The 15,318-nt window shown below is 45.4% G+C and overlaps 1 protein-coding gene across 3 annotated transcripts in view; it reads right to left on the reverse strand.

The window, feature by feature from the left end:
• ntrk3b (neurotrophic tyrosine kinase, receptor, type 3b) overlaps positions 1-15,318 on the reverse strand; it is a 102,420-nt gene that overhangs the window by 76,254 nt on the left and 10,848 nt on the right. For 2 of the 3 annotated variants that reach the window (XM_056747985.1, XM_056747981.1), the window contains exon 2: positions 1,055-1,129. In XM_056747985.1, coding sequence (XP_056603963.1) covers positions 1,055-1,129 — 75 coding nt within the window. Of the gene's footprint in view, positions 1-1,054; positions 1,130-4,830; positions 4,875-15,318 lie in introns of those variants that run through there. The other variant, XM_056747994.1, reaches the window with a different exon arrangement.

The following is a 15,318-nucleotide window of genomic DNA, read 5'->3' on the forward strand; positions in this document are numbered from 1 at the left end:
CCCGGGAGTGAAGCGTGGGAAGGGCTGCAAAAGTCCATCGGCAGAATAAGAGAGCGATGTTAAGGACAGTTAATGCTTAGACTACTGCCTGGGGATGTTCTGTGTTGCTTCTTTTTGGAGGGTCGAGGGGAAGAAAGGGGAAAACATTTGCATTGAGTGCAGGAGGAAGAGAGGTTGGGAGGAGATGTAAGGGTTTGACAGAGGTGAGGGGTAAATTGTAAGGGGGAGTGACGGAGCTCTGTGGGCGGTCTGGACCAGCAGATGTTCAAGTGTCTAACCACTATACTTAAAAATATATGTACATAAATGTGACATAAAATATTAATTGTTTACAACATATATGACCACGTATCTGTTTGTCAATTATATTTCAAGGTGTCAATTTTAATGGTAAGAATTTACGTTTAATACATTTTTCCATAATCTGATTGGAACATTCAGATGTGATTCAACTAGATTTGCAGCACAAGTATTAGAATGTTATTTTATCAGACATATCAGTAATTGATGGATTTTTTTTGTCTTTAGGGGTTATTTATTCAATATCAACCCCAGATGGGATGCCTAAGAAAAGTACAGTTGTTTGCATTCTTTGTTTGGTAACACTTCATTAGCATCAAAGCTCAAAATCCATCTGTCTGTCAAGCAATGGTTGGGTAAAACATTGATAAACCCAAACGTTGGCTTAAGTTAACCCCAAAAAGTCCGTATTTGACCTCATTTTGTGTTTAAACAACCTATCCATCCCGCATCTACAGTCATGGCCAAAATTGTTGGCACCCCTGAAATGTCCAGCCCATTTTTGGAGTTTTGTGTGACATTTTGTCAAAATTGCTTTTTCCCTCATTTTTTTTGGTTTGTTCCAATACACACAATGGGAATAAACATGTGTATAGCAAAACATGTGTTAATGCAATACTTTTCTGTGAGAAATACTTGATTTTCTGGAAAAATTTAAGGGGTGCCAACAATTTTGGCCATGACTGTATCCATCCATCCAAGCGGTACACAAACAGTTTCTCCACATATAGTCATTTCTGTATAGAATACTCACAGTCTCTCTAGTCCAGAGTACAGTTCCATATCAACATCCTTCAGAATCTGCAGTCCAGTCCAATTCTCTATGTGTCTGCAAAAGAAACAGAAAAACATGTTGAAAACGACACCATTGCCAACAATTTATTCAATGGGGGAATATTTGTTTTTCTGCTTTAACGGCCCAATGACGCCTGGTGTAGGAACCCAAAGGAGAGTCCCAGGAGTGTTGAAAAATGTAACACAATTCAGCGTTCGCTTACAAAAGCGTTACTCTCCAAAGCGCTTGTGTGTTGGCGAGACAGATGGCCTAAGGGTGTGATTACTTGCAATCCGCGCCGCAAATAATTAGCAAAACAATTTGTTTCTCTCTAGACTTTAAGGTCAAACTCACAGAACATGTAGGAAACGTGGAGACGAATACTATGTGTTGCATGTAGAACAATCCGAGTGATGAGTCAACTTATGTTGCTGAAGCCTCAATGGTATAACATTGAAATTCAGCCACTGTCTTTGCTTGTGGCTCAGCCTCTACCTTTATTTCCTTTTCTGTTCTTTGTTTCCTGGCTTCTCCAATCCTCCGGCTTAAACAAACACAATCTGTACAGGAGATAGTCCAAGCTGGAAAAATCACAGTGTGGAGAAATGACGGTGACAGAATGCAATGGCACAGCGGTCTACAGCAGGGAAGAGGGTGAAACTATACAAATGAGTCACGCTGCAGTTAACCTAATACAGAAGAGACCCTTCTACTTTAGGTCACTTATTCCCCCAAGTGCTTTGATTGTAGATGGGCTCGCACCATCTCAGCGATGAACCCAGAACAAATTAGACTCAATTGTCGGTTTCTCTCTCATTTCGACTGTGATTAAATATAGCTACAGTATCTAATATTTTTCATTTCCTGAATTTTCGAACAAAAGAAATGCGGGGTTTTCATTTTCTTCAGTCTTTTGGCCTGCACAAGTTTTTCAAGTGCACAACATGACAATAATTTTGTGCTACAGGAAAAGGTGAAAAATATGGATTTTGGTCGAATTTGCGATCCCAATGCTCCAAGCCATAATTAAACATCTAAAATGATGTTTATTTGTCTACGTTTTCTAAGAGGTGCACCTTCCTATGTCTTTCCTAATACAGAGGATGCGTGTCCATCGGAAGCCAATCGCTTGTTCGTCTGACGTTTTGGTTTTGGTTTTAATTAAAACATGCAATTTAATTTATTAAATTAAATTAAATTTTATTTATTTAGTGGTTTTCACTATGTGCATTGTTCCAAAGCCGCTTTATAGGCGAAAATAAGAAAAACACAAAAAAGGTAGAACACAGCACTGTGCATGGTGTTTATAGAACAAGCAAGATCATTCTAGTAAATAATATCTAATAAATGAAGTCTCCCGGTGGTTTAATTTGTCACTTTATGCATTAAAGGTCCAGTCAGTGAAATCGAATTGAAACCAACTGCTCACTCCAATCCCTCCCCATTCCGTAGGAAACACTTTGACGGCTTACAGAACATGGCGAATCATATGCAAGGGGACCCACGGTGTATGTTAATAGAAATAGCTCATTCTAAGGTAGGAACACCATAACGCTTCATTGAATAAGCTCTTTATTTGCCTCTGAAGACATAGTTATATATATTAAATTGTATTTCTGTCGACAGATCCTCCAAAAAATGACACACTGGACCTTTAAGTGAAAGCTCAGCTGAAAAGATATTTAATCTAGATTTAAATTTGGAGACTGTGTCTGAGCCTTATGTAGTATCGGGAAGCTATTTCAGTGGATTGTGAAAATAAAGTGCGGGGCTGATGTTAAAAGAGTTATTAAGAGAGATAAAGTGCAGGACCTGATTGATAGTTGTAAGAGCTCAAAAAGAAAAAAATGAGTTCTTCAGAGCTTTCATAAAAAAGAAAGTTGAAAAAGCGGATACAAGCAATACAAAAGTAATCCTCGCGGCTCCTTATGACATCCATCCATCCATCCATTTTCTACCGCTTATCCGAACTACCTCGGGTCACGGGGAGCCTGTGCCTATCTCAGGAGTCATCGGGCATCAAGGCAGGATACACCCTGGATGGAGTGCCAACCCATCGCAGGGCACACACACTCACTCATTCACTCGCGCACTCACACCCTACGGACAATTTTTCCAGAGATGCCAATCAACCTACCATGCATGTCTTTGGACCAGGGGAGGAAACCGGAGTACCCGGAGGAAACCCCTGAGGCACGGGGAGAACATGCAAACTCCACACACACAAGTCGGAAGCGGGAATCGAACCCCCAGCCCTGGAGGTGTGAGGCGAACGTGCTAACCACTAAGCCACCGTGCTCCTTATGACATATTAATGTATTATGAAGCGTATTGATAGGTCTCTAAAATAAATATCAAATATCATCTGTAAACTACAGCTTCTGCGACTGAAATTTCAGACGAATATCAATCACACCCAAGTGCCTTACTCACTTTGAAGGGCAGAGCTCTAGAAGTGGAAATTCGAAGGGCAAATTGAAGTGAAGTGAAAGTGACCTATTGTCAGATAGGGTGACCCATACCCGAAATGTGACCTCTGCATTTAACCCATCCGGAGAGTAGTGAACATACGCACAGAAAGTCTTGAACATGCGTACAGCTGGACCGGTGATCAGCTATCACAGTAGCGCCTGGGGACTGGCAACTAACTGTCTCTCATAACATAGCCGTTTCGATCACACGGCCAACTGAATGATAAATATCAACACCATTTCTTCTATATCTAGAAGACGCTTTGCTTTCATCCCTTTCAGAAATGCTTTTCATGGATGCACTCTTTCACTCTTTCTGGTTGGCCAAACGAATCCAGGTGTTGGACCAAAGACGTTTTAGACACTCAAGAGTTGATATTTGATATAAACTCTAAAAGCCCGAGCATACTTCACTTTTCGTGTACGTCTCGCGTACAAACGAGTCCACACAGCTTCCTGCGCATACTGATCACGGATTAAGCGCGGATGTCCGAGTTCAACACATGCTCAATACAAATGAGTATGTGTGCTCTACCAGACCTTCAGAGGGCAGCGCTGAGTCATGTCATTCACAGACCAATTGCAAATAAATGACTGAGGAATTGTTTTAGGAATTGTAAACAATTCGAACAAAAGTGTATTTCACCGAAATGTGACTAGTTTGCAGGTATGTTATTTACACTATAACATACATATTCTGCTATATGAATAGTACTTTGACACAGTCAACTCTGATAACAGATTACACTTATTTGTAACATACAAAGGTCTGTTTTCTATAAAGCTACATTGAAATAATATGTATTTTAAAACACATTACACAAATAAATGTGCAATTGCAACATATAAATTGCAAGTTAAAATATTGTCGAATTGCAGGGGTGACAACATACCAGGAGAAAAAGAGCTGCGTTGCTCTCTATTTCAGTTATATTTAGAATAACAAATTTGTGCAGTGCATGCTAAAAACGCTAAATGTGAATGCCTCCCACAATGATTCATACAGGTCATGGTCATAAAAACATTTGGGGCTTTAGTGAAAACATTCGGGGCTTCAGCCCCCATAGCCCACCCCTTGCAACAACCCTGATGAGGTAAATGTTCAAGGTCATTTTGAAAGGTCAGACGGATCAAAAAACAGAAAAAAGAAAGTCTTTATTGTGTTACTTATCTGTATTAATTGAGTTATTATTATTTAATCGAACAACCCAACAGTTCAAATGATTTTACTTGGAATTTACTATAAAAAACATGTTTTTTTTAAATAAATAAAAATAGAGTTACCTGTTTTTGCAAATGAATTTCACATTTACTGCAAGGCTCTCAGCTCAGTTCACACAATAGCTTCACACAACACAGTATGCCTGTAACCATAGTGACAGATTTAAATTTAAGGAAGGCACATAAATAAAGTATTATTTGTTTTATACAAGAGGTTGAGTTGTAAAAACAACATTAGGGGTGATACTATCGGCAATGTTGTAATAAAAACCAAACGCACCACTCATGTGCTACACAAGAAATCTGCCGTCGCGCTATGGCATCTATGAAAGCCTCTAGACAATCACATTATCCACCTTATTTTTGACACAGAGGTAAACGATGTGACGTACTTCCTTTTTGTCTTTAGACTTCTGTTTTATCTGCCGGCTAGTGGAAAACAATTTAAGTGGTGTCGCGGGAGCACGCTCAAAACACTTTTAAAAAAACTCTGGTGAATATTTTTCACACCCACGATGTATTGCACAGTCAGAGGAGGAAGTGGCCTGACATATCATATGAAGATATATTCAATTATTTCTTATTTCACACAGAGATGACGGGTCTTCGATGTGCAAATATAAAAGAACAAAAACGTAACGTTAATTTACCAGTAATTTACATGCACAGTGGGAAGTCGGTTGAAATTTGTACATGTCATAGACCACGGACTTGTGTTTTTAAAAGCAGATGTAAATCCCAGTCAAAGTGGAGCAAACATTGCTGGATCCCTACAACTAATAATGGAAGAATGGAGACAGTTGGTTGCTCTTACGCAGGTCTCCACCAAGCTGCAGCATCCATCACAACTTTCTAAAAACAAATTAAAGTGTACTAACCAATAAATGTCAGTTTTTTTGTCTATTAAATAAAAATGATTTCATGCTGTTCATTCTCTCCCTTGTTTACTTCAGCTTTAATGTTCCTAGTAACATGGCCCGGTAAACTGGGCTTTTTAGTACTGTTTAGCACGTTGACAAAATGATAAACGTGATTTGGAAAAAAAAATGTCATGCAGCTGCAATCCACTGGCAGGACGGTTTGCTTTAGCCTGTTAAGTCAAAATGCTAAATACACATAAAAATGCTAACCGCTCTATTTTAACTTCTGCTATTGTTATACTAATATTTGCATACTTTTTTTTTAGTTGCACTAAATATGTTTTGTTTATATATGATCTATGATACGTATATAATAATGATATTTTTTTACATTTTCACTTTCACCATAACTGCTTGCCTTTGAACAATGTTTATTAGTGATTGTGGTCGTGAGGTGAATTGTCATGGAGAGAGGGCATTCTGGAGGGTTAAATAATGTAAAATTAAAAAAAGTGTTTGTACCTATTATGGCAACCTCTAACTGCAAACATTAAGAATGTACCTTTGGGTTCCATAATCAATATAAACTATCGAGGCACAACACTTGTCTCACTCGCAATATGACTGCCATTAGTTATCCAGTACCTCAGAAAGGACATATTTTTGTAGGCAAACCTGGAGCGCCATGCTGGTTCCCTTGACCGAAAGCCTATGCATTTTTCTGATACATGAAACTGATATATGGTGTCCTTGAAAGACGCCGGAAAAAAAAAGCCTGCGGTGAGTGAAACTGATGTCTGTGTTTTGTTGACAATGTGCTTTAGTTCAGCCTACCCCTCTCCCCCTGCACGCGCCGTATGATTTCGGTAGTAATCGTACAGCTGTATCTATCTTTTATAAATGTTATCAAACTAAATACTCTTCGAAGATATGAGGTATGCAATTCTACTCTATAGGTACTCAAGATTAATATGAGATATGTAGAAACACTGTGTGTAAGGGCCGCTTTAAGGATCGCTCGGTATCAACGTCACCACCACCAAGCTTCCGACAACTCATTCAAAGTAATTATTCTGTGAATGAATCCGCTTCTATGTTTTAAGAGATCTGTACCCATGTTGGATTATTTGTAAGCAATGTACGCAATGACGTCTAACATCCCCACCAAAGGATGTAGTCATTTTTAGCAACTTGTTAGCAACGGCCATTTTTATAACACAATTAGGCTTTAAAACAATCACAAGCAGCTTGATCATAGAATAAAACAGTTTTTGTTCACCACAGACCTTTTTTTGGGTGATTTACCTAAAAGCCATTAAAAAAAACATAGACTTTGGAGCGATAGAACCGGATGTCTAAAATGCTAACTCGCATTCGGGTTTCGCATTAAAAAAACGTCATCTCCTTGGCTCCCTGTAGTGGCTCACCGGAAGTCTAAACACAAACAGCTCAAAGATGGCGCCCACATTTACAGCGAAAATAAGGTGGATACTGTAGCGCAGCTATTGTATAGATAGATCAGCTGTGCAAAACATTACGAATACTAAGCAGTTAACTGCCAACTCTGTCCACTCATTAGCACAGTTACGTTATAAGGTGTGACGGGTGACATGAGAGACAGCTAGTTGTACTGTACGGTTCCTTTTACACAGCAAGATTTCCTAGTATGTCATGAACCTGTCCTTCTTGTCAGGAGTTTTCTAGTTCTGTGGACATGGTCGTGACAGTGCCATGTCTGTTGTGCTTGTTGTGTTCTGTGTGGAAACCTGTGGCCTTTGTTGTAACTTAACGACACATGTTCTCCTGTTGCGTGCCTAGGCCCCGCCCCTTTTGGTTAACGCACTTACCCCATCTTATGTTTCTTGGATCGAGCGCAAGACACACAAGGCAAACAAACCTACGCGCCTTTCACGAGTTCACCTGAGCAGATAATGAAGATAGCAGGGGTAGTAAAAGTATGCGTATTGGCGTGCTGTCCGGGGAGCAGGTTCCGAGCTCGCCGATTCCATCCGATCCCGGTACGCTCCCGCCCCCCAATAGGGGCGAGTGCGCCGAGCTCGGAAACGGCCGAACCCAGAACCTACCCCCCGGAGTTCTGCTATCGACAAGAGCTCAAGTAGAGGAGCGGGGGAGGTGGTGGGATGTGTAATCCTTTAGAGATGGCTTCAGGTAAGAATCTTTGTCTACTTAAGTGCTGGTTCGCTTGAGCTGATAGGGTAGAGTCTGTGATTGCTGATTGCGAACCAGCCGGTCTTAATTATCTGCTCTGGCTTCTCCCGAACTTTGTTAATCTATAATTATCCATTAACATCATTTCACGAGTTCACCTGAGCAGATAATGAAGATAGCAGGGGTAGTAAAAGTATGCGTATTGGCGTGCTGTCCGGGGAGCAGGTTCCGAGCTCGCCGATTCCATCCGATCCCGGTACGCTCCCGCCCCCCAATAGGGGCGAGTGCGCCGAGCTCGGAAACGGCCGAACCCAGAACCTACCCCCCAAAAAGTGCAAGGATATAAGTTGGACAGCAGCCAGGTAGCGCATACCCCCCAAAACAACTGCTGAGAGAAAGGCTTCCTGGATGGTGGCTTGCGGTCGCCATGACTGGGCGGTCGCTGTGGCGACGTTGGCTTTGAGTATGGAAGGCGTTTTGCTGAGGCAGAGCCTGGGTAGGAAGCAGTGGTCCCCTGCGGGGCATTGCTGTAGCAATGATAGCTTCAAGATGCGTGACATCTGCTACGGCAGAGTAAGATTGGGAGCCCTGGGGTGGTCACTGCGGTGACTCCGGCTTCTAGCACGGATGGGGTGGAACACGTTCTGCTGCGGCAGAGAGAAGTATGAAACAGTGGGCCCCTGTTTGGGCACTTGCTGCAGCAACTATGCCTGCGAATTGCTTGGCTTCTACTGCAGTAGAGCACGAGTTTGAACCACGGGCCCCTGGAGGGGTGGTCACTGCGGTGTTGCTGGCATGAGCGTGCATGGTCTCAGCTGCATCAGCGCGTGAATGGAGACGTGGCCTCTGTGTAAGTGAACTCTGCGGTTAAGCAAGCTTCCTGTTGAAAGGCGTCTGCGGTGGCAGAGCATGGTTTGGAAGGCTGAGGCGGTCACTGCGGTGACTCCGGCTTCTAGCATGGGTGGGGGTTTGTACACGTTCTGCTGCGGCAGAGAGAAGTATGCATCAAGGTTCCCCTGTTGGAGGCCCGGTGCTGCGATGTTGTCTACTTGCTGCTGACGTTAACTGCTGTAGAGCCAGGGTTGGAAAGCCGGAGGTGATCACTGCGGTGACACTGGCTCGTGGCTTGGGTAGGGGTGTGGAACACGTTCTGCTGCGGCAGAGAGAAGTTTTGAAGCCATGGTACCCTTCTAGTATGGGGGGGGGGGGTTGGGGGGAAACACGTTCTGCTGCGGCAGAGAGAAGTATGAAGCTCGGGCCCCTGGTGGAGCGGTCGCTGCGGCGATACTGGCTTCGGGTATGATGAGGGAGGGGAGAAGCACAATACTTCGGGGGAAGGGGGAAGGGAAGCATGCGAGGGATTCTATCAAAGGAAAGACATTCTGCAGCGGCAGAGTGAGGGATGAAGCACGGGCCCCTGCGGGGGCGGTCGCACAATACGATACTGGCTTCGGGGGAAGGGACAAGGGGAAGGAAACATGCAGGGAGGGGTCAGCTGGGGGTAGGAAAGACGTTCTGCTGCGGCAGAGTGAGGGATGAAGCACGGGCCCCTGCGGGGGCTGTCGCGTGGTGCGATACTGGCTTCTGGGGAAGAGGAAGGGGTAAGGGAAGCATGCGAGGGAATTTTGGGGAAGGGAAGACATTCTGCTGCGGCAGAGTGAGGGAGGAAGCACAATACTTCCAAGACAGGGTAAGGAAAGCATGCGAGGGATTCTATCAGGGGGGAGGAAAGACGTTCTGCGGCGGCAGAGTGAGGATGAAGCACGGGCCCCTGCGGGGGCGGTCGCACAATACGATACTGGCTTCGGGGGAAGGGACAAGGGGAAGGAAACATGCAGGGAGGGGTCAGCTGGGGGTAGGAAAGACGTTCTGCTGCGGCAGAGTGAGGGATGAAGCACGGGCCCCTGCGGGGGCTGTCGCGTGGTGCGATACTGGCTTCTGGGGAGGAGGAAGGGGTAAGGTAGCATGCGAGGGATTTTGGGGAAGGGAAGACATTCTACTGCGGCAGAGTGAGGGAGGAAGCACAATACTTCCGAGAAGGGGTAAGGGAGACAAACAGGGATTCATCTAGGGGGAGGAGAGACATTCTGCTGCGGCATAGTGAGGGATGAAGCGGTCTGCTTCTGGGGAATGGGATGGGGGAAGGGGAGCATGCGAGGGAACAAATTACTGGGGGGGAAGGGTTAGCTCTGCTGCGGCAGACATGCAGGAGCAAGTGGCATGGAGTGAAGGTGCCTCTGGTGAGGGGAGGCGCAGTGATGATGCTTCATCTAGGAAGAGCTGCTTCGTGAGTGGATGAAGGCTGATGTTGAACAAGGTGGGTGAGGAGAGTCCGGTGTGCTTTCCTGATGAGGGCACGGTCGGTCCTGATGTAGCTCTTGAATGCATCTGACGACCAACGGCCGAGTGTTTGGATCTGGGTTTTAGTAAGGCCTTTTTGGGCGGCCGTGGTTGCAGCGCCGATGCGGAAAGAATGGGTGGAAAATAGATCTGCCGGAATGCCCGATTGTAGTAAAACCAGTTTGAGATGTTTTTGGAACCAAAAGCGTGATGCAGGGTGATTCGAATCGTCCACGAAGAGAGGGTCTGATGGAGATGAGGCCTGTGATGTCCTGGAGTGGAGGTATGCTGCTAATGTTTGGAACGGCTGGATCGGTGAGGGGAGTTTGAAGATGTAAATAGAGTGACCACGTCTGGCCTGGTCTGTCTTGCTCTGCTTGATGAAATATGAAATAGTTTCATGATCGAGTATGGACAAATCAGCGATGGAAGGGTGAGCTGAAGGATTGAAGTGAGAGGTGGTGGTAAATTCTGAACCTCTGAGAAAGCCGAAAAACGCCAGGATGAACATGGCATCGAGGGTGCGTGCGGTGTGCTTCGTGTGGTAGCCTCTGCGAAGAGTGGAGATGCATTTAGTTAGGATCTCTATGGTGATGGGTTGCCTGGCGTCTTGAGGAGGAGGTTGGGTTCTTTGGATGCCCTTGAGGAGCATGGATGTCTGAGGACTTTCTATGGCTGGGGAAGGTGAATTGTACATCAGTTTGTGAAAAAATTGGATCCCGCTCAAGTAACCTTTGATTGAGCTGGCTTTGAGATGTTTCGTGTTGTTGAGGAACGAGATGAATGAAGTGATGGAGAGGAGGGAAAAATCCGGGAAGGGGATGTTATAAGAGAGGTGGAACGTTTTGAAGTTCTTCCAAGCCGTGAGGTATGACTGTTGGGTCTTGTGAGAAACGGCATTGATGATTGAGTCTCTGGAAGCGGTTAGCAAGGTGTTTAGAGGGTGATTTAGTTGAATGTTAAGGCCGAATAGGGAGGGACCGGCGTTGGAGATTGGTCTGCCTCTGGCGCAAGCAACCTGAATTTCTGAAATGAGAAACGAGAAAGGGCTTCAGCAATCTGGTTTTTAACTCCAGGAACGTGTCTAGCGGACAAGATGAATTGGTCGCACGCTGAGATCCAAATTAGGCGTCTCAGAAAAGGCATTAGGGCGAGCGAGTGGGAGCGGCCCTTATTGATGCAGTGTACCGTAGCTTCATTGTCGCAATGTACCACGATACTGGAGGCGGACCATTCCTTTCCCCATAAATGGGCCGCCACCACTAAGGGGTACAGCTCGAAGAGAGCTGACGATGTGAGGGACTGCGGTAGGTTCGAGAGCTGGGGGGGCCAAGTTGACGCGAACCAACGACCCTGGTAGTAACCCCCGAAACCGACTGATGGAGCTGCGTCCGTGTATAAGCAAATGTCGACGGGGAGAGATATCCATTCGTTGTAGAAGAAGGAGATGCCGTTCCATTGTTTTAGAAATTTGATCCATAGACATAGCTCGTCGCGGCAAGAATTGTCCAGGTGTATTAAATCCTCCAGAGCGTGAGCCGAGGAAGCGAGTGAAAGGAGGTGCGAAACGAAGGGGCGGCCTTGAGGTATGATTCGCATCGCGAAGTTCAAATGGCCCAGGATGGATAAGATGTCGCGTTTGGAGCAGTGCGGGGAGTCTAGGAGAGAAGAGGCGATCAGAATTATTCTATCGATTTTTTCCTGGGGCAAGGACGCGTGAAATTTTTGCGTGTCAAGTTTGATGCCTAGAAACTCGACGGAAGTGCTGGGTCCCGAAGTTTTTTCGGGTGCGAGAGGCACTCCGAGCCCCGAAAAAACTTCCTGGACTGTGGAAAGATGAGTGGCAGGGATTGATGCGGGCGGCGAGATTATCAGAAAGTCATCTAGAAGGTGGATGAGATGAGGAATGGCGTAGTTGTTGGAGAGAATCCAACAGATTGCCTCTGATAACATATCGAAAATTTTTGGGCTACTTCTGCACCCGAAAGTGAGGCGGACAGAAAAGTAGAAGAGATTTCGCCAGCAAATGCAGAATAAGTGCCAAAAATCGGGGTGAACCGGCATGATTTTGAACGCGGAAGTGATGTCTATTTTAGCCAGCCAGGCGCCTCGTCCGGCTTTTTTGATTAGCGTGATAGCTTGCTCTATGTCCTGATAGTGCAACGAGAATTCGTCGAGGGGAATTAGACTGTTGATGCTCGGGAAATGAGAACTGTGTGGGGAAGACAAATCGAAAATCAGGCGCTTCTTTCCAGAAAATTTTCGCGTGGCCACGCCAATGGGGCTGACGCGGAAAACTGGAAACGGCGGGGCGGCGAAAGGACCGATCAAGAACTGGTCGTCGATTTCTTGTTTAATAAGGCGATCGACAGTGTCAGGTTCGGCGTGCGCGGAACGGAGATTAGGGCATATGAGGCTGCTAGTGAGTGCGCAGGCGGTGCCGGGGTTGAAACCAGTTTTTAGACCAGACAAGAGGTATTCTGTAAAGACGTGGTCAGGGTGGTATCTTAGTTCATGTGCTAAATTTGACAAATTGACGGGAGTCGATAAATATTTGAAGGAATTTTTATTTGCTTTTTTGAGCACTGGGCAGACCAATCGGGAATGGGCGCCGCCACAATAGTTGCATATGTGGAAGTAGCGGCATCGCTGTCTTGAACATTGGTCCGTGTTGAAGCTCCTGCAGACGTCATGCGCTCGAGCGTTGTTTCTTCCTGACGTGCCTGGGCGAGATTGCTGATTTAGCAGGCGCGGAACGTAAGCGGTGGAATTTAGAGGGGGTGAAGTCTGGCGTGGAGATGGAGTGGGTGTGACGAGGGGACAGGCTGTTGTGCCATGCGCCACCGAGTGACACACGGCGCAAGAAAAATTTTGGCAGCCCAGAAAAACCCTGTTGTGAAGCTCCGTGTCCAGTGCTCCCCAATATGGGCACTGATTCCACTGAGCTACTCTGATGGCGCATTTGGCTGAGAATAATCTGTGGTAAGTGTAGTAATGCGTTCCCCCATAAGAGAGCGCGAGCTCCGCGACTATGGCTAGATAGTCGCCGAGCTCACGTCTCCTCTGAGGAAAAAGCGTGCAGATGACCTCCGTGTAGCGTGAGAAAGCTACAGTGAATTCCGGAAATGACAAAATGCGGGGTTGACTGTGGGACGTGTTTTTAACGGTGAAGGAGAGGTCGCCAAAGGAAATTTGACGCTCGGCTACGTGGGGTGGGAGCGGTGATAACAGTTGAAATAAATCAATATCCGCACCTGCTAAAATCTGCGCCCTGATGTTAGTGGAGACCTGAGGAGGTTCCAGGACCGGAGCTTTTGGAGGCATCGGCATGGAGATAGCAGTAGCTAAAGAATGCTGAGGCGTCTGAGGCGTGGAGAAGAGGTTTGTTGTGGCTTCCCTTGGAGCGGCCAACTGGTGCTTTCGCAAGCTGGTGACGTCATCCTGGCCAGCGATGGCTGCTGGTAGCGGATCCGCTGGCCATGAGACGGGAGCTTGGTTGGGTGGAGGCGTGGTGCTTAGCGGCTGCATGTGAGAACTGGAGAATTGGAGAGGGGCTGGCATCGATGATAGCTCATTTTGAGCGTAGCATAGCCTAGCCGATCGCCTGTTACGGTTGCCTGAGGGTGGTAAGGCGTCGCCGGCCGCTGAGGTGTTTGGTTCCTGATGGTTTCGACATAGGCTTTGCGCCCGGTGCGGATCCCTCAGCACTCGTGTCTCCTGATTGGAGATTGCAGGCGGGAGAGAGGAAAAGAGACCGTATAGCTCGGCTTTGGTCATCCGTTTGCTGAAATAGATTTCCCTTTCGGACAATGCTGTGCGGAGTCCTGAGATGGTCCATTTCTCGATGGCTGGGATGAGTGGACGCGTCGAGCAGTAGGAAGATGCAGTCGAAGGCGGAGGGTGTCTCGAAGACTGCTGCGAAGAAGAGCGGGGGCGTTTAGAAGTGCTTTTCCGGGCCCTATGTTGCTGGCGGCCTCGCGAAGTAGTTTCAGCTTCGGGAAGCCTGACGGCGCTTGAATTCGCTGGCTCATCCTGTTCGATGGCACTCGCGCTGGAACTTGGAGATTCGGTGTCTGACATTTTCTAAGGATGGCAAAGATAGTCCTTCCGGAGATCATGTGTAATCCTTTAGAGATGGCTTCAGGTAAGAATCTTTGTCTACTTAAGTGCTGGTTCGCTTGAGCTGATAGGGTAGAGTCTGTGATTGCTGATTGCGAACCAGCCGGTCTTAATTATCTGCTCTGGCTTCTCCCGAACTTTGTTAATCTATAATTATCCATTAACATCATTTGTTGAGGCGCGTACTGACGGCTGTGTTGAAGTAAGTCAGAAATTACAAAAACGTTACATCTAATATTGTTTCATTATTTGGGTAAGTGCGCTCAACCTGTAGAGCATTTAAAACATAACCCACAAACTGGCATGTGATTTGACATCGTTACCACAACCTCTGGACATGATTCCCATAATTTCATTCACCGCAAGTTCACGACCGCGTCCAAAGACTCACAGAGCCCCCTCACCCCCCATTTTCAAAAACTCATCGGATCTCGATGTATAACAACAATTACCCATTTTGGATCCAAAACGGCGAATTTTGCCAAAGGGTGACAAGTTTGCATCCCTGAATAAAAGTTTTATTCTAGTGTTAATCTCTTTCCAAAATGACTAAATATGAGAATGCAAATAATCCGACAATGATGAGGTACTGTAAAAGATTAAGTTCATTTGGTAAGTTTAGAAAGATTTTAATAAACAACAAAAACAGAAAAAAGTAATTTATACTATTAAAGTTTAATTTATATAATTTCTTTTCAAAGTCACTTAATGTATGGATCAAGTTAACAAAACCTGTGTAGCTCAATTGGTAGAGCAATGTGTAAGCAGCACAGCAGGTCCACAGTTTTTACTAAAAATATAAATTACAAATATCTACTAATAAAAAAATATTTCTAACAAATTGCTTTGGATGGAAGTGCCAAAAGCACTGATTATTGTGACATCTTTAAAAATGTTAATGGACACATTTGTAGTAAAAAAAAAATGTTAGGTTGAATACCGTTGTTGTTTTATTAATTTTACTTTAATTTTGCTCCAATCATGAAAATTGCTCCCTTTCAATAAACTGAACATAAAGGGATAGTTGACCCCAAAAATGAAAATTCTGTCATCATTTACTCAC

The sequence above is a fragment of the Triplophysa dalaica genome, chromosome 1 (genome assembly GCF_015846415.1).
Source record: "Triplophysa dalaica isolate WHDGS20190420 chromosome 1, ASM1584641v1, whole genome shotgun sequence".
In the NCBI taxonomy this organism is placed as follows: domain Eukaryota; kingdom Metazoa; phylum Chordata; class Actinopteri; order Cypriniformes; family Nemacheilidae; genus Triplophysa; species Triplophysa dalaica.